At 37.3% G+C, this 24,300-nt stretch overlaps 1 protein-coding gene across 1 annotated transcript; it reads right to left on the bottom strand.

Annotated features, from left to right (window-relative positions):
- Window positions 1-13,459: 13,459 nt before the first annotated feature.
- Window positions 13,460-22,827, bottom strand: pak2b (p21 protein (Cdc42/Rac)-activated kinase 2b). The gene is made up of 15 exons (XM_060882549.1): window positions 22,494-22,827; window positions 20,430-20,743; window positions 20,237-20,343; window positions 19,168-19,318; window positions 18,862-18,893; window positions 18,659-18,775; window positions 17,987-18,119; window positions 17,770-17,833; window positions 17,643-17,691; window positions 17,082-17,194; window positions 16,854-16,971; window positions 16,184-16,283; window positions 14,883-15,079; window positions 14,642-14,779; window positions 13,460-14,258 (listed from the first exon to the last, which is right to left on the bottom strand). The coding sequence occupies exons 2-15, from the start codon at window positions 20,617-20,619 to the stop codon at window positions 14,172-14,174; spliced, it is 1,596 nt and encodes a 531-aa protein (XP_060738532.1). The 5' UTR covers window positions 20,620-20,743; window positions 22,494-22,827; the 3' UTR covers window positions 13,460-14,171.
- Window positions 22,828-24,300: the final 1,473 nt, after the last annotated feature.

The raw sequence follows: 24,300 nt of genomic DNA, 5'->3' as shown, positions 1-24,300 counted from the left end.
TTAGAACAGTAAACATTAAAATAGTAAAGATTTACACATTTATATAGTTCTTGTGATAGAGGCAGTAAGAAGATGAATTACAGGCAGATACAGGAGATAGAGGCAGAGATGGAGAATGAATTACACAACACAGATAATCATCCCTGTATTAGCTGTTTAAGAAGGATATGGGATGAGGGAAAAACTGCTTTTGTGCTTAGATGTTCTACTGCACAGAGATCTGTAGCGTCTTCCTGAAGGGAGAAGTGCATAGGTTGTGGCTGGGGTGAGAGGGATCTGTAATGATACCTGTTATCTGCCTGTTTCTTCACTCTAGAGTTGTACAAGGTTGGGCAGGTGTACACCAATGATTTTTTTCAAACTTAGTTACTTCATCAGACTGTAGTTCCTATAGTTATCTAATCTAGAAAACTATAGGATCTCTAAAAACTATAAAGTTCTCTAAATAATCTTACCGTAATTAGACCAGAAAAATGCCAAAGATACAAACAAAAACAGTCCCTAGAGTTCTGGCTTAACATTAGATCAATTGCACCCAAAGCACTTACTGTAAATGAAATCATCTCAGAAAATAGCCTTACTGCACTCTGCCTTACTGAAACCTGGATTAAACCAAATGATTACATTGGTCTACATGAGTCTACCCCGACGGGATATATCTATAAGCATGAGCCTCGTCTATATGTACTGTCTTTAGAGAGTTCCTTACTGTTACTCAGAGAACACGGTATAGATTCAATTCCTTTGAAGTGCTTGTTCTTAATGTTGCACTCTCTCACATGCACACAAAAAATTCCCTGATGTCTCTTGCGCTAGCAACCATGTATAGACCCCCTTTGCCCTACACTGATTTTCTTAGAGAATTTGCAGATTTTCTTTCAGACCTATTTGTTAATTTTTATAACGCATTAATTGTAGGAGATTCTAACATTCACATTGACAATACAAATGATGCTTTAGGACTCACATTTATGGACCTACTAAACTCATTTGGGCTTAAACAAAACATCACTAGAGCAACTCATCGTCTTAATCATATGCTAGATTAATGATATCATATGGAATAGATGTCACTGATATAGATATCATACATCAAAGTGATGACATGACAGACCATTACCTCATACTGTACACACTACCTATTGAACAGACTAACTGTGTCTCACAACGTAATCGACTTGGTAGAACTATTATTCCGACCACTAAAGACAGATTCACAAATAACCTGCCTGATCTGTCTCAACGTCTTACCCTTAAACACAAACAAACTAGATGTAATAACTAACAGCATAGGCACTATCTTCACTAGCACATTAGACACTGTTGCACCCATCCAATTAAAGAAGGTTAGAGATAAAACACCTGCACCATGGTATAATAGTCATACTCACACCCTCAAGAGAGCAACCCGCAACCTCGAGCGAAAGTGGAGGAAAACTAAATTAGAGGTTTTTAGAATTGCGTATAAGGACATTATGTCCAGCTATAGACAGGCTCTAAAAGCTTCTAGGGCTGAGCACCTGAGCAAACTCATACAGAAAATAACCAAACAATCCCAGGTTCTGAACACAGTACTCGATCACAGTTCAGTAGTGAAGACTTTATGAGATTCTCCACTGATAAAATTGAAAGTATCAGGAACAAAATAGTTGATGTTCAACCCATGAGAGCATTTCATGACCCAGTCTCACCTAAAGATCTAATGTACACTCACAGCTAAAGTAATTTACAAGTACAGGACAGGAAGAGTTAGATAAGCTTATTATTGCAGCTAAACCAACAACTTGTTTACTAGATGCCATTCCAACTAAATTACTAAAAGAAGTGTTACATAAAGCTAGCGAGCCTCTTCTTAATATTATTAACTCCTCTATCTTTAGGTTACATCCCTAAATCCTTCAAGTTGTCAGTTATTAGGCCCCTCATTAAGAAAACAGACCTATTTCACACCTTTCATTTATGTCTAAAATGTTATGTCTATTCTACTGTGCGCCTTCTTACAGGAGAACAATATCTTTGTAGAGTTTCAGTCAGGTTTTAGGCCCCATCATGGCAAGCATAGCATACCAAGACTGCATGTCACTATTAGTTCTACTTGACCTTAGTGCTGCATTTGACACTATAGATCACAACATTCTCCTAGATCGCTTACAAAATTACACAGGTATTCACGGACAGGCTTTCAGTTGGTTTAGATCCTACCTGTCTGATCGATACCATTTTGTAGAATTAAATAGTGAATCTTCTAGTTTATTGTCAGTTAATTATGGGGTCCCTCAAGGATCAGTTCTAGGACCTCTGCTTTTCTCGATATACATGCTTCCCTTAGGGAACATACAAACTGCTGCTACTTACGTACAAGACTCGTAAGTACATAATGGTTTAGCTCCCATGTATCTAACTAGTCTTCTAACACCTTACAATCTTTCACGCTCTCTGAGATCACAAAACTCAGGACTTCTGGTAGTTCCCAGAATATCTTCCACACTTTCCCAGTTTAAATGTAGATTAAAAACTTTTCTCTTTAGTCAGGCTTACACATAATACTTCCCATAATCTTGTGATCTAATGCATCTGACCAAATGCACATTATCATCTAGTGCTTGCTAATATTATGAACAGCAGCTACATTAATCCCTCTCCACTGCTTCTCTCTTTCTACACATCCCAAGCCATCCAGAAATTGTACCAGCTGATTGTCTTCCGTGCCATGAAGATTTTGAACCTCCACTGAGATGAGGCCCACTAGAGATCTTCCAGCTCAGTTGGACTCTGCTATAATAAAGAGGATATCCCAACTCCATGTGGTCTTTGAGGACAACAACCTCCTCATCAGTACAACATTTGTCAGACTGTATGTTTATAATCACACCCTCCAGTGTCACCCATATTAGGATGAGGTTGCCCTTTGAGTCTGGTTCCTCTCAAGGTTTCTTCCTTTACCATTTTTCATTGCCACTGCTGCCTGTCACCTCAGACTTGCTCATTGGAAATAAATACAAACACATTTAAATATATCTAACATTAATCTTGAATTTTGTATTATATTTTCTTTATATTATTCTTTTTAATAAACTTTTGTTTATGTTCTGTAAAGATAATGATTATTACTTTATCAGAATGTTGTTTCTATAGTTTTAACACGGGCAGCAGTTTCTGATAAGAAAATCCAGTCCAGAGTATATAAGCAGCTTAATAAAATGGTCAAAAAGCATAATCACTGGTAAAGTCATTATTAAAGAAAATTGATTTTAAGCAGAATAGCAACTCCAGAGACAAAACTGACTTAACTGTACAACATTTAATATATAAAGTTTATACACAAAAAAGACAAATGTATTTACATAAAAAAATTGTAAAAAGTTGCCCTCACATGCTTTTTCCAAACCCAAAATGTATTTACATAAAAATTTAACAAAGTTCTTTTTGTACACATTTCCCACACACATAACTTGGCAGGTCTTTTTTGTAGTTGGCACATTCAAAATGTGCCCACCTTCCACAGAGGTCACACTGCACCTGAAGCACAGGAAAAGTAATACATCAGTAATTTAAAACTATAAATCATTTTAGAAAGGGAACACTTTAACTGAAAAACATTTGGCTATAATAAAAAGCAGTTGGGATAAGCTATCATAGGATAAGTTGACCATTTGCTAAATAACAATATTTAAATTTCAAAGCCCAAGTATACGCTTCAAGACATTAATGGTTATTCAAGCCATACTTTAATTTTTACTTAATTGATTAAATTATTTACGATTCCTTACCATTTCAATTATGCATTTTTCAGCATTACCTTCCAACATGGAACACAATACACAGTAGTCCTCTGCATTTCCTAGAACACAATTATTGAATTTGGCTCTATAAAAATGAGCAAAACAATCCAAATAAATTTCATCTAATTATAGTACAAAAGATATAAATTTCGATTTACAAAATGAGACTTGACAATCCATAGTGTGACAAAGAGTAAGACTATAATTTGATGTAAAAGTTTTACTGTAAAAGTCCAGCAGAGTTAGTTAATTTTTTTGTATTCTCACTTTCTGATCTCTGTCTTTTCTCACTGTCTTGTCTAGTACATTTTGATTTATGCTTTTTTTACTTTACATTTACAGTTGAGTAAATTACTAATGTCCCTAAAGTTACCGCGATATTTCATCAGTGCACATGCAATCTCCATTCTAGCCAAGGATATAGCACTTTCACTTGTCTTCACATCTTGAATGCTGCCCTTTAAAAGATACAGTTCTGCAAACTGCAAAATTCATGTTTTAGTACAACTCTAAAAAAAAAAATAAAAAAATAAGAACAGTACAGTATAGGTTTTCAAACACACCTTCAAAATTAGAACTCCACAGCTGCTCGAGTCTTGTTGATTTTCATGTGGGAGTCTTTGCACTTGCCATGTTGTACTGTGCTCATCATGATCTCGCAGCTTCAGAAAGTTTCTAGTCATTAATAAAAACATTTTTACTTTTGACATTCAAAAGATTATGCCTTCTGTTCAAAAGTGGTTACATGGTAAGTGGGGTTACCTCCAGTTTCGCAGAACTTTACGTTCATACAATGTTTCCTTTCCCAATGGATCTACAATTAAAATACTCTTGCTGTTCATGCAGACGATCTTTCAAAAAGTGGACACAATCCAATATTACAAATATTTTGTAAGTACAGATTCAATAAAAAATTAAATCAAATAGTTTATCAAGTAGTTACATAGTTTATCATACATACCACAAGAATCCAGTGTGCTTTAAAGTTCACAGGGCACAGCCAAATGTCCTCTAAAGGAAATTTCATCTGTGGGATGATAATTTGAATTGCATCATGTAGTTACATTATTAGTTATGTATTATGTTACAGTTATGTTATTACCATCAACTTTTGGATTACGTGAATACCTTGATCAGACATCCAAAAAGGCCAGAAAATAGAGAGGTTGACACAGCTACACAAAGCACATGTACTGGTGTCTGTTAAAAATAAAGCAAGCAATAAGAATTCTGAAAAATAACAGAATGCTTTAAATGTACATTGACAATTTGAACTTGCCTTTTGATTTTCAACTAGATGGTGTAGGTATGCATCAATGACCTGTGAAGTGGAACTGTTAAACAACCTTTTTGCACTTTAAACCACAAGTAGGCTAATTTTAGGCTCACTTACTTCATCTGACAGCCACTCAGTCCCTTGCAGTGTGCGGAAAGAATTGTCAAACAGCTTATATGGTCCCACAACTGCTTCAACCTGCCCATGGTCTTTCGAAGCCCACAGGTTTAGCACTAAAGGATCATTTAGCAAAGTCAGTTTTTTTCAAATCAAAAGGTCCAATGGCTCAACAGAAAACTTAAACAGGGCCAACGAGCTAACATTAAATTAACTAAATGTAGAAGTATTTCTTAATCCAAGCTTTAAGACAGAAATTTTTAAAGCTGTCAAATATGGCAGGCCAGCATTTCTAGCACCAGGAGAATCAAAAATGGGAAACACTGAAAAGAATTAATAAGCAAAACAGTGTATATCAATTTAAAACAGGGAGTCATAGATCAGAATCAGAATCAGAACCAGAATAAGGTTTATTGCCAGGTACTGTAGGGTCTATATGTACAAAAACTTGTCTTGGTGTGTTGGTGCATAGTAATAATCGAGAAGAAGCATAAATATAAGAAACAAAGGTTATAAATTATTATTATTATTATTATTATTATTATTATTATTATTATTATTAGTGTGTGTGTGTGTGTGAGTGTCTGTTAATAATAATAATAATAATAATAATAATAATAATAATAATAATAATAATAATAATTGTATAAACATAAAGACTTACAAAAAACAAGCAATTGGATGTAAACAAGAATAGAGACATGAACTGTACACTAATGCAGGATGTACAAAGTGGCCAGAGCAAATATACAATTAAAAATATTACATATATTACAACTGAAAGAAAAAATTAACTGTACATTTGTGCAAGATATACAATAGTCGACTAGTATGAGAAAGGAATATGCTTTATAACAGTCAGATTTGTGAACATTAATATGATGTATTTGAGCAGTGGTGGGGTAATTTATTAATGTCCAAAGTGGCGAATAACAGACCATGCTGGATCTGGATGTTGCTGATTAGGCCAGTTGCAGTTGGAAAGAAACTGTTGTGGCATAAAGCTTTAGCCTTTGTAGACCACAGCCTTCTGCCAGAAGGGATTGCCTCAAAGCGATTATGTCCAGGATGGGACTGCCTGCTTTAGTGTACAGATCCTGAAGAGGTGGTACTGTAGATTGCAGCGATCACCTTCCCAGCAGAGCAAATGACACTCTTCTTTGCCAGTGGCAGCAAAGTACCAAATGGTGATGGAGGAGGTAGGTATAATACAACATTTGAGGTGTGGAAGTGCACCATCATAGCCTTTGGTAGGCTAAACGTCTTCAGCTGCCGCAGGAAGTACATCCGCTGCGGTGCTTTTTTAACTAGAGAGTTTATGTTGATGGTGGTTCAGTTGTGACAGGTGAGTCACAAAGAGTGACAGGGGCTCAGAGGGGCTGGGTTCTTCCTAAAATCTACCACCATCTCCAAAGTTTTCTCTATATTGTGCTCCAGGTTGTTCCTGCTGCACCAGGTCACCAGAGCTCTTCTGTTAATATATAGGCATACGAGCTCTTCTGTTTAATAAAGGCATAAAAATCAAATTTAATGTGGAATAAAACCACAAAAACTATAAAACACCTCTGTAAATCTGCAAGTCACTAGCAGTAGTAGAATGGATTTAAGGTGGGACGCTAAAAATGACCTATTTTTTGAATGCACGTGTGCAGAATTTTGGGTAGAAAATAATGATGAGTAGGATGAATTGATAGAACACCTGCCCCAAACCTGGATAAATAGATAGGGTTGCATCAGGAAGGGCAACTGGTGTAAAATGTGACAAATCTAAGCATGTGAGTCATCAGTGGAAATTCCATACCGGATCGGTTGAGGCCCGGGCTAACGACTGCCACAGGCAGATTTCCACTAAGCATCTTCGTTACTCGTTACTACAGACTAAAATCAGAAGAAATGTGTGCGACTGCAATAAGGGAGGTTTGGCGAATCACTGCTCCTAGATTGCATTACGCCGCTCCGCATGCTCTATTTCAGCATAATGTTGCCAAAGGAGGAGGAAGCACAACTGAAACCGCTATGGAAGCACCTACTGGAGGACCTCCCGTTATCGTAGACGACCACCCCGACGATAGTGGTGAACTCGGTGAACAGGGTGAAGAAGATAACGTTATACACTGAAGTTCATACGAAAATAAAATTTCTGTTTCTGTTTTTTCTTTGAAGTCAGCTCTAAAAATATGCTGTTTGTTCTTTGAACTTGAATTGTGAATTGTGCCTGAAAAGTCCTGGAAAAGGCTGTGATTTTGATTTGATGAGTGAGATTACGAAGATATGGGAACCCTGAATATGCTTTATGCTTTACTATAAGAAAGCCACAATAAAGTTCACAATCAAAGTTCTAACCGCTTGCTTTTAAAAAAAAAAAACATTTTACTTTTACTTCAAATACTTAAGTACATAAAATATCAGAAAATTACTTTTGATACTTAAGTACAGTATATATCAGATACTTTAAGACTTTTACTTGAGTAATGTTCTAAAAGGTAACTCACTTCTACCAAAGTCTTTTTCTAGTACGATACTTGTACTTTTACTCAAGTATTGCTTTCTAGTACTTTATATAACACTGGAGAAGGGTTTGTACTCAGAGAGAGAAGAGGAGAGGCAGGTGTATAGGTCTGAGAATAGGAGCTCTTAACGTTGGTACAATGACAGGGAAAGGTATAGAGCTGGCAAACATGATGGAGAGAAGGAAAGTAGATATACCGTGTGTGCAGGAGACCAGGTAGAAGGGGAGCAATGTATGTAGTATTGGAGGGGAATACAAACTGTTTTATTATGGTGTGGATCAGAAGAGAAATGGGTTAGGAATGTTCCTGAAGGATGAGTTTGTGAGGAATGCTTTAGAGGTGAAAAGAGTGTCAGACATTGAAGGGGGGATGTTGAATGTTGTCAGTGGTTATGGAGAGATTCTAGGGTGAGTTAGGTCAGGTGATAAAGCGTATTCCCAGATGGGCGAGAGTAGTGATTGTAGCAGACTTCACCGGGCATGTTGGAGAGGGAAACAGAAGTGATAAGCATGTGATGGGCAGGTTTGGTGTTAAGGAAAGGAACCTAGAAGGACAGATGGTGGTCGTAGTTAACACTTATTTCCAGAAGAGAGAGGAACATTTGCATATAAAAGTGGCGGTAGGAGTACGCAGATAGAGGCAATCTGAGAGAGATTAGTGACTGCAAGTGGAGGTAGGAGAGAGTGTTGCCAGACTGCATCGGGTGGTGATGTGTAAGACGTCTCTGGTGAAGAAGAGGAAAGGAAGACCAAGTGGTGGAACTTGAAAAGGAAAGAATGTTGTGAGGAATTCAGATAGAAGCAGAAGTGATCAGGGAGTCAGGTAGGAGGGTGCAAGGTGTGTCATCTGGAAGGAGAAAAGAAGATAAGGAAACATGGTGGTGTAACGTTAAATACAGGACAGCATTCAGAGGAAGCTAAAAAAGAAGTTTGATGTACAAAGGGCCGAACAAAATAGACAGGTTTACAAGGAATCGCGGTGCAGAGTGAAGTGAGATCTGGCAAAGGCCAAACAGAAAGCATACCATGAGTTGTATGCCAGGTTAGACACGAGGAAAGGCGAGAAGGACTTGTACAGATTAACCAGACAGAGAGACAGAAATGGAAAGGATGTGCAACAGGTGAGGAGAGTGTGCAGAGAAGATGAAAGCAATATTATGAGGAGCTGATGAATGAGGAAATGAGAGGGAAATGCAGGAGGAACAGATAAATATTGTAGAGCAGGAAATAGCAAATATAAGAAAGGATGAGTTGAGGAAGGCTCTGAGGCAAATCAAGAGTGGAAAGGATGTTGTTCCTGATACCTGAGGAATGGAAAGTGTTCTAGTGGCGATCTTTAAGAACAAGGATGATGTGCAGAGTTGTAGCAACTACAGAGGATCAAAGTTGATCAGTCACACAATGAAGCTATGGAAAAGAGTAGTGGAAGCTAGGCTAAGAAAGAAAGTGGATATTTGTGAGCAGCAGTATGACTTCATGTCCAGAATGAGCACTACTGATGCAATTTTTGTTCTGAGAATGTTATTGGAGAAGTATAGAGACGGTAAGGAGGAGCTGTACTGCGCCTTTGTGGTTATAGAGAAAGCATATGTCAGGGTGCCGAGAGAGGAGCTATGGTACTGTATGAGGATGACAGAAGTGGCAGAGAAATACGTCAGTGTAGTTCAGAATATGTATGAGAGGAGAATGACAGCAGTGAGATGTGCTGTAGGTCAGACAGAGTTCAAGGTGAAGGTGGGGCTACATCAAGGATCGGTTTCGAGTCCCTTCTTGTTTGCTATGCTGATGGACAGGTTGACCTATGAAGACAGACAGGAATCTCAGTGGACAATGCTGTAAATGTAATGTAATGTAATGCAATTTTTTCAGATGACATTGTGATTTGTAGTGTGAATAGAGAGCGAGTGGAGGAACACCTGTCTGCTCTATACAGAACAGGAATGAAAGTCGTCCATAGTAGGATAGAATACAAGTGTTTAAACGAGAGGAAAGGAAGTTGAACAGTGAGGTTAGGTGCAAGAGTTTAAATATTTGAGGTCAACAATCCAGTGTGACAGGGAGTGTGGAAAAGAGGTGAAGAGCCGGGTGCAGGCTGGTTGGCCTGGGTGGAGAAATGTGTCAGAAGTGTTGTGTGACAGAAGAGTGTCAATAAAAATCAAAGTATAGGTGTACAAGACAGTAGTGAGACCAACGATGCTGTATGGGTTAGAAACTGTAGCAGTGAGGAAAAGACATGAAAAGATCATCGGTGCCCCTGTCCCCTCTATCAAGGACCAACAGCATGGTGGGAGACCCCACCCATCCCTCCAACAACAACTTTCAGCTCCTACCATCAGGAAGAAGGTACAGGAGCATCAGAGCATGCTCTGCCAGACTGCAGAACAGCTTCTTCTCCCGAGCTGTGAGAGCCATGAACTCAAACAACCACTGCCACCCCTGAAAACACACAGGCCTCCTGTGACGTGACCCACCTGACTGCCACCAGCCGCACTCACCACAGCATTAGCACATTGGCACATCAAAAACAAAAACAGTGTACAACCACAGACAATACACATGTTTACATGCTCGTGTTGCACATTGTATCCTGCACTAGCCCACTACCAGCTGCTTGACTTTGAATGCCTCCTGTTGCACATTTACAATATCAAGGGAAGCATTGTATAGTCCACTTATTTATTTACTGAAAGTCTATGTACAGTATGCTATTGCATAGTTTGTATAGTCTGTACTAGCTGTATAGTCTGTTCTTGCTCCGGCTTAAGTATCTGTCAAATACATAGAGTAGATTGTTTGTACTGATGGCATAGTCTGTACCTGCCCCTGCTTCATTGTTGTTTTATGTTTTATGTCTGAATGTATGTTGCACCGTTGACCTGTGAGACACGACATCTCGTTCCACTGCATGTCCCAACATGTAGCGGAATGACAATAAAGCTAACTTGAACTTGAACTTGAACTGGAACTTGAACATGAGGCAGAGATGGAGGTAGCAGAGACGAGGATGTTGAGGTTTTCTTTAGGAGTGATGAGGATGGACATGATTAGGAATGTGTACATCAGAGGGACAGCTCAGGTTGGCGGTTTTGGGGACAAGATCATTGAGACTAGATTGAGATGGTTTGGATATTTGCAGAGGAGAAAGATGGTTATATTGGTAGAAGGATGTTGGAGATGGAGCTGCCACATAAAAGGCCAGAGAAAGGCCAAAGAAGAGATATATGCAGAGGATAGAGTTAGGTGAAAACAGATGATTCGCATTCAGGAAAATTTGGACATTCCACTCCATGCTGCAGCTAAAACTTGCCATTTGTAGTTCATCTAAAACTCAACGATTGAAAAAATCATTTGCTAATCATCAGAAAAAAACTCTAAAGTGGCTCTCGTGTTTTAGATGACGCTTGCAGACGTGGCTTATATTAATAAATATATTCGATATTGGTTGGATTAAAAAGTAAATTGTAATGTACATATATCAGGCAGGTTGGAAGAGTAACATCTGTTAAACGTGCAAATTGTCTTTAGTCACATTTGATTCTGAATATTTTATATTGGTTGACAAAAAAGTAAGGCATAGTGTAATGTATAACAGTATACATGATGTATTTCAGTACTGGGGTTAAGGAGCAGTTCTTTTTGAAAGCACGAGCTCCCACAACACAGAGCCATAACATACAAAAAGATTATTTTTAATAAATACATAAGAAAACGAATACACACAAAAAGGCACAATTATATTGACTGACATTGTGACATTAAAAAGGAATTATTAAAAAAATTACTTGAAGTAAAGTAATTTAAAGTAATACAAGTAAAATTACTTGATCTTTAATGGGAATCATTGAGTAGGTCATTATAAAGTGATCTGAGTTAATTTGACCTTAAAAATTGAAATCTTTATTTTATAATGTATTAAAAACTGCATCCTGTGTGAATTAGACTGACACATATGGTGACTTTGAAGAGCAATTGCATCAACATTCCACAATAAAATTGATTATCTTTATTATAAGCACATATAAAACTGCTTCCGGTCTGAATTATAGTGATAGATATAGTGACGTTGAAGAGGAATATCCTCATAATTCTACAATAAATTTAATTTTTTATTTTTTTTGCTTAATACAATTTTGTGTCTCTTAAATCTTATTTTTTATTCTTGAAATGTAGTTATAGAAAAACGTCTGTGAATTTTTATCTATATTGTTAATAGTTGTGTATTTGTTTTCTTATGCATTTATTTTAAATGATCGTTCTGTAGTAAGTTCTGATGCTGTTATGTAGGAGCACTTTTTCCAGCATTGATAACTTTTAATTTTCTTTTTTCTTTCATTTTCTATTTAACTGATATCAAGCACCAGAACAACAGCACTTTCAGTTGTTGTTTTTTTTTCAAGGAATTACGTTTTCCCCTCCTTCTTGCATGATAAACATTACACTGTGTCTTAATTATTTGTCAATCAGTATCAAATATTCAGAATAGAATGTAGCTAAGGATGTGATTGTACCAATACATGGTACACATATCAAGCATATTGGTTTGTCCCAATCAACACAATCATGAGGATGTGGTAGCTTAATGGCTAAGGCGTTGGACTACCAATCAGAAGCTTGCCAGTTTGATCCCCTGGTCCATCAATCTGACACTGCAAGGCCCTTAAGCGTCTATTGCTTAGCTGTATGAATGAGGTTAAGTTGCTCTGGACAAGGGTGTCTACCAAATGTCATAAATGTAAGTATTGCAGTGGGGCACCAGCAGTATACTGAGGCATGCTTGAAAGCTTTACAACCATTTAACAGTGCCAATTTGACCTAACCAAAGAAACTTACATCACCATATCTGATAGGGTCGGTTTGAGTTATAGGGTCGGACAAGATGTTTTTTAATATTCCAGTCATACCCCAAAATAAAAATTACTTTCAGTCTTATTATTTTTCCCTCAATTGTGTATCTCACATGGAAAACAGCAATCTTTAGGCTTGCTTGCTTGCTTACTTTACCTAGCTTAGAGTGCCTGACTGTTGGAGGCAGTGGTTTAGCTCTCTATTTCCTACATCATTCTCTTCATTCTCAAAAAAAAAAGCATATAAAACCATACATCCAATAAAAAAAAAAAAACTAAATATGAAAAGTTTTTTTTGTGTAATATTTTTGTAAATCCTTGATATATGTGATCGTATCACTCTAATTCTGTATACATGTGAAAGCCTCCTTTCCATGGTCATTTGGTGTTCCTGAGCTCATCAGTATGTTCTTTCTTTATAAGAACATATCAATGGTTTATGTGGCCAAACCACATGTTTTTGCCATCACTCTGATAGGGCTGTTTTGATTTTAAAAAGTACTATAACTGCTTCTTACACTGATCACTCCAATTTGCATAGATAAAGTTTAAAATCAAAGCTGCAAGTCTCCAGTTTTAGCTTCTCTCTATCTATCAATCACTTAACACTTCAACAACTATATACACAGTAGTGGGCAGCTGAAAACCTCAACTGGCTACAAGACTGGATAAAATAAAAAGCTGCCACTAACAATCTGCACCATTTCTAATGATAAAACTCCACACACCTGAGCTGAAATTCCTGCCTCCTGGGTGATTGTGACCGCCAATGATAATTTAGCAATTAACCCACACTTTATCTTTAACAATTAGCTGACTATATTTGCTGAAACATGCACTGGTTTGAGTGAGTTTCAGGCAAAATTATTTCAGCTATTATCATCAGAAACCTGGAGCAATAACAAGAAATAACAAAAAGGCAGCTGCGGAGTTGATTTAGCACAAGCCATAAAATATCCATTCTGGTATTTGAAAGGGTAACTTTACAACTGTAATCTTGTAATAAATGTTAGTTACTACAAAAAAACACTCATTTATACAAACATGTAGTCTAAATTCTTGGTGGACTAGTTATTGTGGTTCTTTTAAGTACAAAATATGACATCGGTTTCATGAATGTGTACGTCGTCGTGTTCCAGAGACTGGTCCTTTTTTACATCAGTTCATGCTTGCAGAGGAAATGACACCAGGTAACAAAACTTAATCACCCTCTGATAAAGCTGATTTTACTCTAAGGAAAATTAGAAAACAATTGGGCATTTTTTTTCATTATCTCCATACTCATTCTATAAAAATGAAATTAACAAAACATCTCAAGGACTCTTTAAATACTTCTCCTCATAAGGACAAATATTCTGCACATAAAAATCACAAGAGCAGAAATGACAGAAAAAACTGATGAAATACTGTGCACCAAAAAAACAGTATGGAAAAGACTACCATAACACTGATGAGGAGACAAGACATTTACGATGCCGGCCCATCTTCCCTCCCACCCAATAGGAGTCCCACCAGTTTAAAACACTGTTGAAATGTTTGTAGAAATGTTGTCTTGGCCAGGTGGCACAGCTGTAGACGTGGCACAGGTGTCAGAGACTGTTCAACATGTCAGGTTTAGAAGCATGGCTCTTTCAGGGAGGATGTTAGCGGTTGTTCTTCATGGCGTCCTTGGCAGCCAGAATGAGTGGCGTGAGACTGGACAGAGGCTTCGCCAACTTCAGGAAAGGATGCTAACAGATGTGGTTAAAAAAACAGAGGCAAGTTAATGATTAATGATCATACTGCCATTTAATTCGAGCAAAACAAGTAGTGTGACCATCAGTGATAAGAAGGTTATTAAAAGGTGAAACAGACTTCTTTGGTGCAAAACGATTTTGTCACAGATCTTAGGCAGCTTGTATCAGGGGCATAGCCTGAAGTGCTGTTATGAGGTAGTTTAAACACTAAAATTCCTGGTACATTAAAAAAACTATTACAGGGACACATTACAAATATAGATGTTTTTTAATCTGAGAAAACAAAGTGGAAAATATAGTACATGTCAACAAACAGGAACTCAGAAGCAAATAACACTCAGTAAAATTGGAGTTTAATTCCAAAAGTTAAATTTTACCTGTAAAAGTTCTTTACTGCTGCGCCTCTTTTCTACATCCATTTCCAGACAGTGAGCTAAGAAATCCCGAAAGACGGGGGACAGTTTTTCTGGACTCTGCAACTCTGGCGTTCCATTAGTTGCAATGAGGTAAAGTGCCTGCAATTAAGAAGAAAAGTAGAATAAGTGTTAAATATAAAGCAGGCTTTGCCCCCCCTCCTCTGTAAATCCTTGTGTGTGAAGTTTGCATGACAGGACCCACCCTCAGTGGATTCTCATTAAGATATGGAGGCTCCCCTTCCACCATCTCAATAGCCATGATGCCAAGAGACCAGATGTCCACTTTGGGACCATAAGCTTTGCGGGTAACAACCTCAGGGGCCATCCAGTACGGTGTGCCCACCATCGTGCTCCTCTTGCTTTGCTCTGGTGTGATCTGAGCACAGAAACCAAAATCCGCTACAACACGCACATGAGAAAAGAAATGGGATGGGGAGGAAAACAGATGGGATTATTAATACAACGAACAATGCTTACATTTACTACATAAAAATTTTAATGTTTCTTCAGCAAAAGCAGTATCAAACTGGAGCAAGTATAAATAATATTAATAAATGTGTTATTCAGCTAAGTCTATGATTGACATAATAAAACACTTTTACTTTTAAGCATATTTCATCAGCACACTGAAGCTTTTTCACCTTAACCCACAATGCCTTTTGACCCGCCTACTGATTGTATTGCAGTGGAATTTACCCCTTGTTTCACCTTTACATAAAGCGAGTGATGTAGTGGTAACTTCCATTCATTTTCTACCGCTTAACAGAACCACCTCGGGTCACGGGGAGCCTGTGCCTATCTCAGGCGTCATCGGGCATCAAGGCAGGATACACCCTGGATGGAGTGCCAACCCATCGCAGGGCACACACACACACAATACGAATAATTTTCCAGAGATGCCAATCAACCTACCATGCATGTCTTTGGACCGGGGGAGGAAACCGGAGTACCCGGAGGAAACCCCCGAGGCACGGGGAGAACATGCAAACTCCACACACACATAGCGGAGGCGGGAATCGAACCCCCAACCCTGGAGGTGTGAGGCGAACGTGCTAACCACTAAGCCACCATGCCCCCCCTAGTGGTAACTTCTTGGTGTAAATTCTTTTCTTTTTTTCCAGCTCTCTCAATTCCTCATCATCAATACACTCTTCTCAAACTGAAAGTTTAAAAGTTTTAACTAACACCTAGGTGAGTAAAGTCTCTGCTTTAACACAATATAACTCCATCATACAGCTACATCTGGTACATTATTGTTTGTGTCTATCCTAAATTTCCATTTTGAATAGATAATGAAAGAAGTAAAGGTCACTAGAAAATGAGGAGTAAGAAAAGAAGCTCTTGCAGAAGCTGATCACTATTACTTGTGTAAAATCTGTTGTGTACTGCAAGTCACCAAATTAGCACAGAACATCTAAAGGGAATCACAAATTAGCACTAAATTTGTTTCAGCATTGGAGTTTTCCTGTAAGGTGGGGGTTCTCCCTGTAGGGTTTGACATACTAAGTTTAACAGAGCCGTCCATTCCCAGCAGAACGTTGTCACTCTTGATGTCTCGATGAATGACTTGGTTGGCGTGAAGGAATTCTAGTGCTTGTAAACACTGCGGGGGAAAAAAAAAAACACAACATAGCCAAACTTTTATGAATACAATAAAGTCTTTTTCCAGCAACTTGGATGATTAGAACTCATTATAACAGCCTCATTAATCTATTTATTAATTAAAAAAAATATTTTTCTTGCTCCTTAGAATAAATCCTGCTAATAAATGATACAACCCATAACTAAACGTTTAAAGTGGCTTTAAAAGCATTACCGGAACTACCCAAAAAAGCTAGGCAGAGCATTATGTAAGCATTAAATACAAAATAAAAAGCATAGACACTGAAGATCTGGATGGAAATAAAATCTCAAGAGTACTACTAAGGAATTTAATTAGTTGTGATCTGGTATATGTGAATGTTGGTTCAGACATGGCAAAGACATGATTGAGACATGTGATGATTGTGTAACAGTGTATCATTACCAAATGTGCTATTAGTACACCTAACACTACCTCTGACAACATATACACTTAAGCAGCTAATCATTTCTTGAGTCCACCCATGTGACGTAAACTGTGCATGACTGGAGCTTTAGTTCTCTGGATTATCAGAATGGATATTTTCCACACCTCTCTGCAAACGGCAGCGATCTGAGCTTCGTCCATACACGTCTCGGTCACCACATCAGTCAGTGAGCCACCAGCAAGGTACTCCATCACTACAAAGAGCTCTTCTCCTACTAGAAAACTTCAGACACAAACAGTAAACAGTCATATGAGGACCAGTCATCAGTATGAAATCATTACTATGCTGTAATATTACAGAGCGTCCTGCCAATAAAAGTTAGTCAATAGTACCTGTCTAAGAAGTTCACAATGTTTGGGTTCTTCAGTTCCTTCATAACCTGAATTTCATTTATAATTAACTCCTTCTTGGGTTGCTTTTGCAGGTTGATCTGCTTGATGGCCACCTATGAAAAGTAAGGAAATGAAAGATAAATGTGAAATATATTGTACTTCAAAAGCTAATGGGGAACCATTAGTCACAACTTACCACAATTTATTATGGCAGGTTCAGTGGCCACATTTCCAAGCTATTTTTTTCTCCTAAATTAATTGTTAGTATAAAAATGTACCAAAACCAGATTGGTCTCATTATTTTTTTTATCAGTTTTACACTGAATCTTTGAGGGTAATGTTAGCCAAAACTTTACAGGCCAGAATCTTCAGAGCAGAGACTACTTTTGGGATAAGTGGTAAATTTGATATTTTTGCTACACCATATCTGTACAGTATTTAAAACATGTAACGTAAGAACGTGTCTATGAAAGTGAGAATGGGAATAACAATTTAAATACAACAATTTAGATTTTAGGAATATATAAAATAATATTCTGCAATGCCAACAATTTTTCTTACCTCTTGCCCAGTAGAAACGTCTATGGCCGTGAACACTGTTCCTGAAGCTCTGCGAAAGAGAAAATGTGTTCATACACACTTTAGCCAACACATGACCTTATCAGCACTGAGGTCTAACAAAACTAACCCTTGTCCAATCTTCTCGTATCGTGTGTACTTCTTTTTAGGATCTCCAATACTGACTATGGTTCCTGAACCACAAAAAAAAAAAAAGCACAGACACGTTAAAAGTCTTGTAACAAACTTTTATAAAAATACAACAAATAGCAAAAATCAAGGCTTATCTGTCATTTCAGAAAAAACAGTCTTTTAAATGAGAGAGAAGTGCACATATTTGTGCATACTCAATCTGTCCATGATCTCCTCATCAGACATCTTGCCCTTTTTGGGTCTTTGTTTGTCTGCAGCTTTGGATGCAACGTCCCCATCTGGAGAGACTGGTGCAGGGATGGGATCTATAACTGACCGAGTGTTTGCCTGAAAGAGATAGATATTAAAGTTAAGATTATTAAAAACCTGATAGTATGTGTCAAAATTTGCCCAAACACAACAGAACAATGTCAGTATCTACCACTGTTGAAGTAGGTATGAGTAATATAACTGTCTCTATATAACACTAAATGTATCTAATCATTTCATATCATTTTTCCCTCATTAACTGATAATTCAATTTGTTTCTAACAAAGGACTTCAGCAGCTACTTCAGATTCAGAGATCTATCACTATCTCCAAACAGAACCAGAACTACCAGAACTCTGCCGTTCTATATAATGTTTGAGCCCCATCAAAGTAAAAAATACAAGAAAATCAAGAATTGTAAGCATATTAAACACTCATGGTTATTGATTATACAAAATAGTTCATGGTTGTATTGATCTCATGATGTGAAATCTAAGAAATAATACAATCAACAATAGAAGCAGTGCAACTGGTGGATTTAATTTATGCTGCAATTTCTTACCTAAATCCACCTGATAAAGACCTAATTAATTTCACTGTTTCTTGGTTTTTCCTACCCCCTTGGTGTGCTCTGGCCGTGGTGCAACAACAGGTGGAGGTGTCCCCTCATCATCGTCGTCATCATCAATATTCTTGATGTTTGGTGAGGGCTGTTCTGTGCTCTTTTTAACAGGCTGCGTGTTTAAAGACAAAATGTGGAATCAGGATGTAACTCCTCGAAGGGTCTGAAAGGTTCTGTAGTCAACTTTTCAAAACTTACCGAATGATCAGCTGAAGGAAATCCATCCTTTTCTAAACAAACACAGAATGAGAGAAAACAAGGCATTGTGTGTTGTCAAAGAGATTTATTAGTGCTGTTAATGTACTTTCACTTAGTGTGCCTCAGCGTGTGTGCCCTTCTGTTATTGACTTTGTGCGTCTCTGGATTTAAAGCCATAGCTCTTACATTAAGCTCCTGTTTATGCAAAACAATATTGCAAACAATTAAACAAACAAAAAAAAAATACAGCTAATATTTGCACAGTCTGGATATATTTGTAATTGATGGAAGAGATACAGAGCTCACCTGAAGAGAAGCTGAGGTACTTCTGTCGGCCTGTGTTTCCTGTGGAGTCGTAGAACTTGAGGACATCTAGAACAGCTTGGGGGTTTTTCTTCTGTTCAGACTTGGTGATGTTGGATGTCTGCAGTAATCGTGCCCATTGTTCTGGCATCCCCTACAGGATAGGAAATAAACGTGTTTAATGTCTACTGAATATTAAAAATTGTATAAATTCTCACCATGCCCAAAGAGAAATTTGTAAGATCTGTCAAATTGCAGCCAAACACAGAAAAATACGTTCAGCATGTCAGTAGTTATTAGATTTTGCTTGTGTTTGTAACGAACAAGATCAGCATTATGAATTTCCACTTTGCTATCACGGTTTTCTTCAAATACTACCAAGAATTTTAAGTCTGATTTACATCCATGAACAGTTAGACAGGTCTGTTGAAGGCATTCGAGGATCATTCTGTGAAACCAGGCTTTAGTACACTTGGATATATGCCTAAGACCTGGAATGGACAATGATTACCAAGCTTCACCTTATGAACTTGGGAAATTTACATTCTTCTTCAAATCAGACTGTTATTGCATTGACCACATGAATTCCCAGTTCTGGAAGTAGCAAAACACCCCCAAAAAATTATTTGACTGCTGAAGGTGCTCTCTCACACCCGACATACCACTGAACCATGTGCACAAACAATTTCAATTTACTCTCATACCAATGATTTCCTTCTGCCCTTTGGATAAGAGTGGAATGCAGTAATCTTTTTTTACCATAAAGGCCATGAGTATGCTTTTATTACAGCTTTCAACAGTAGAGTTAGTTCACTGTATCATCAGAGGATAGCGTAGATAAACATCTTAGATATCACTTTCCTCCTATGGGGTTACACAACAGGTGCAGCAGTCATTAAAAAGATGTGGTTGTCTGACATCATGTGTCAACCACCGGTTATATGTTGTCATGTGATAGGGAAAAGTTGACTGGTGGGTAACTATATTATAGGTGGATCTTATGAAGTGGGAACAATTGTACAAATTTAAAAAAATAAAAAAAATACTACTAATAATAATCTTTTCCCCTCACCGTAAACTCCCCTGTCACAGCATCAAAGCCCACATGGATGGTGTGCTCAAAACCTGAGGGAGAAGAGATTTCCGGCCTCTCCCTGTCCCTGTCTTTCCGTCTTCCACCTAAGAGGCAGTTATTATATTTAAAGTTTAAAAGCTAAAACAAAAAAACAACAACAACAAAAAAAACATGGAACACATCCACACACCTTTCTCTGCCCCTGAGAACATGGAGATGATTTTGCTGCGAGGTTTCCTTTCTTCAGGTACGGACGGTAAGGGCTTGGAGCTGTGATTGGCCAGCAGCGTGTAGTCTTTCCCGTCACCACTGAAGATTGTGCTACTCATCCTCACAGGTGGGGCAGGTGGCTTGTCCTCGTGGTCCATGTTATCACACATGGTTCAAGAGGAAAAAAAAAAAAGAGCGAGGAAAACAGAAAAAAGAGGGAAGGATGGACCAAATCAGATTGTGAGGGTAGAAACGCAAGAGCAGAAAAGAACCAGAGGAATTAGAACTGAAGAACTGGGTGAGTGAAAGGGGACAGACACACACACACACACACACACACACACACACACACACACACACACACACACACACACACACAGAGGGGTAGAGAGGTGAGACATGCTCATGCAATGCTTGTAAAGAATAAGCGAGAAGAGGTGAGAGGACTCACTTCCTCCAAGCTGCCTCTAGACTCTTCAAACATCTAGCAAACCGCTCTAACCAACATGCAAAATAATTCTCATTGTTTTCAAATCTATATGCAGCAGTACGAATAAAAACCATGACTGCCGACAGCAACATAGAGTACTTCCAAAATTACAGTAAATCAGCAAAGAGATGCTTAAGTTCTGAGGACTAGTACACGTTTTTTGTTTTTGAGTCATAATTTTTACATCACTGTAATTTATAGAGAAGAACTGATTCTTTTGTTAGAACTGATTTGATTCTACCAGATTAGAGTTAAAATGTGAATGTGTTCTGTGTGAAAGAGTTTGAAGTGTGAAGAATGTGAAGTGACTCAGTTCAGTTTATTAACTGTGTAAACAAATGTTTATGCACTATTAATTACACACTTTGTTATTAAAATAATGCTTTCATGTATCACAGCAGTGTATCAGTTTATACTGATGTCCAGACTAGTCTACATCTTCCTCTTTGGCCCTACAAAGTGAATATCTGAATTTTACATGGCCTAATTAAAAGGTATTTTGGGGCATCGCATACACGGGTAATTGTAGGTCGGGTAATTGTGGGTGTGTCAACGTGTAAATCAGTGGTTTAATAAATACCATAACTTTTATGCATTTATAGTTAGATTTAAGATTGTAAAATGCCTACAAAATTATTGTTAACTTATAATAGCTATAAAAGTTGTTCCTACCCCAGCATCTCTTTCTCCATCATGAAGTTTAAAATACACACACACCAAAAAATAGCTTGTGTTAATGAGAAAATCTAATCTTTCTTTCCAGAACTGTTAAATAAATGCTTTTCTTACACGTTAAATAGTATGTTTATTTTCAGTCCTAGATTATGTGACATTCCCCTTCGTACAAATCTGTTTGAATAAGCTGTTACAAATAAAATGTTAACATTACAAGTTCTAACAGGATCAAACTTGTTATGTGGACATTCTGCACCACTAAATGTCAGAATAAATAGTCAAAAAGTGGCATTCATAAAGAAATGGAACATTTTTGGTGCATGCAAATTGCTGTAGTGAATCGAGTTCATGGTGGGCCTCATCAAAAAAAAAAAAAACCCGAAGTATTTCTTTCTTTCTTTATTTTCTATTGTGATAAAATTCTAATGTAACATGATTACAAATGATCATTGGGGTGTATTAGCGTGTGACGTCATCCGGCGACGTCGAGCTCGAGCGCATCAACCTTCTCCTAAAGTGTTGGCAAGACGACAGAAGAACACCGTTTAAACTCAGCTAACGTTAAAGGCTACACTGTAATCAATGATAACTAGTTATAGTCGACTATTATGATAAGACTAAATCAGTTACAACTGGTGAGATGTTTTGGTAAACTAAACCATACAGAAAGCCAGATAGAGAAACTTCAGACCTGTAGATGATTAAACGCTGCATTAGTAATCAGCTTGCTAACTAGCTAGCTAGCCTAACTCGAATGCTGGCCCTAAAGTGTGACATACTGCACAAAAATAATAATAATGCAATTATCAGTTAGCTCATTTAAATAACCCTGATTTTAAATCGTATTCAAATGAACCGTTAGTTAAGTAAGAAACTCACCTGTGCAGCTCCACTCTGCAAACTTCCACGAAACTTGGCTAGTAAGCAATCCAGACCTAAAGCAGCTTTTTACTTTCTCTCCACGAAAATGTGACCCTGCGCTCTTCTAGATGAAAAATATAAAAAAAAAAAAAAAATACAAAAATATTGACGGTCAATTTTTTTTTATTAAGTCAACTTTATGCACGAAACATCGAGCTAACTATCGACTTTTTACTCTTTGTTATGTGCACAAGGCGAGCGATGGGGAGGTGGCTTCCCAGACCCAGAGACTTTTCTCCCCAAGTCTCGGGTCCTACCTACCACAACCCTTCGATACAAGCAGACTTGTTAATTTCCCCACCAGTATTAAGACAAAACCCTGCTTCTTTGTTCGGATTGGTGAAGATATGAGGTTTTTAGGCTATGAGCCAATCAAACGATGGAAGTTTTAACGTGCTAACCAATCATAGTTCAGAAGGCGGGATTTATTCAAACATGAGTGCGAAAATAATAATGAAGCCTCACAACCGCTTCCGCTATCGAGGAATTCTGGGAAAACACCAGACAAATTTAAAGAGCTTTAAAAAAAAATTTGATTCAAGACAAGCTATGAATTGAAATGAGAAATAAAATAATATATGTAAAATCAACAAAAACTTAAGCAAATAATCTATGCATTACGTCTATTAAATTTAATATAATTTAATTTTAAAATAGAAATATAAAGAAACTGTGCTAAGCATTATTCATCTCTTAGCTTTAACATTTTACTATTATACCAAAACTAACCAAGAATTGCTAAACATGCTCAAAACAAACAAACTAATAAATAATGCAAAACCAAAACTTTCTAATTCAGTTAAAATTCTGAACTCATGTAAAAGTTTCTTCTATAAAATCTCATATCCAGGCTTATTCTGATCACATGGAGATTATTTGAGGTGGCATCAAACTGCTGCTATTACATAAGTGTATATGCTTACTTCAGCCCTCTTTGTTAGAATCCTATATTTTTGCACGCTGTACTGTATAATATACAGTATGCACACTGGTCAGGGCAATTTTTTGTATTTTGTGTATTGTTTTTTACTGTTTTGTTTTATTTATATTGTCTGCATTGTCATTTGTCTTGCACTGTTTGCACACGTTATGTTGATTTATATAGCTTTATGTCATTTTATGTAGCACCTTGATCCTGGATAAACATTGTTTCATTTAACTATATACTGTTTCAGCTACAGTATATATGTTTAAATAACAATAAAAGCTTTTTGACTTGACAAGCTATATATAAGAATAATAAAAGATTTTTTTGACATGTGGACAAATATTATTTATTTATATTTTTTTGCACGTTTGTCACATGTTTAATGTTTCAGATCATCAAACAAATTTAAATATTAGTCAAAGACAACACAAGTAAACACAACATGCAGTTTTTAAATGAAGGTTTTTATTATTAAGGGAAAACAAAATCCAAACCCACATGGCCCTGTGTGAAAAAGTGTTTGCCCCCCTGTTAAAACATGACTTAACTGTGGTTTATCACACCCGAGTTCATTTTCTCTAGCCACACACAGGCCTGATTACTGCCAAACCTGTTCACAATCAAGAAATCACTTAGATAAGACCTGACTGACAAAGTGAAGTAGACCAAAAGATCCTCAAAAGCTACACATTATGCTGAGGTCCAGAGAAATCAGGAACAAATGAGACAGTAAGTAACAGTCTGGAAAAAGTTTTAAAGCTATTTCTAAAGCTTTGGGACTCCAGCCAAAAACAGTGAGCGCCATTATCCACAAATGGCGAAAATACGGAACAGTGG

This window comes from Tachysurus vachellii, chromosome 1 (genome assembly GCF_030014155.1).
Source record: "Tachysurus vachellii isolate PV-2020 chromosome 1, HZAU_Pvac_v1, whole genome shotgun sequence".
In the NCBI taxonomy this organism is placed as follows: domain Eukaryota; kingdom Metazoa; phylum Chordata; class Actinopteri; order Siluriformes; family Bagridae; genus Tachysurus; species Tachysurus vachellii.
Note: the sequence above shows the minus strand (reverse complement) of the source record. Positions and strands in the feature narration are given on the sequence as shown.

Bases quoted from the DNA above. Each gene is read 5' to 3' on its own strand.
- pak2b (XM_060882549.1), bottom strand. From the start codon at position 20,619: ATGTGTGATAACATGGACCACGAGGACAAGCCACCTGCCCCACCTGTG. The intron at 18,776-18,861 runs GTAAGTTTTGAA...TTAAACACGCAG, and splicing joins TTCCTTCAGCTGATCATTCG to CCTGTTAAAAAGAGCACAGA. The intron at 15,080-16,183 runs GTATGTCAAACC...TGCGTGTTGTAG, and splicing joins GGACGGCTCTGTTAAACTTA to CGGATTTTGGTTTCTGTGCT.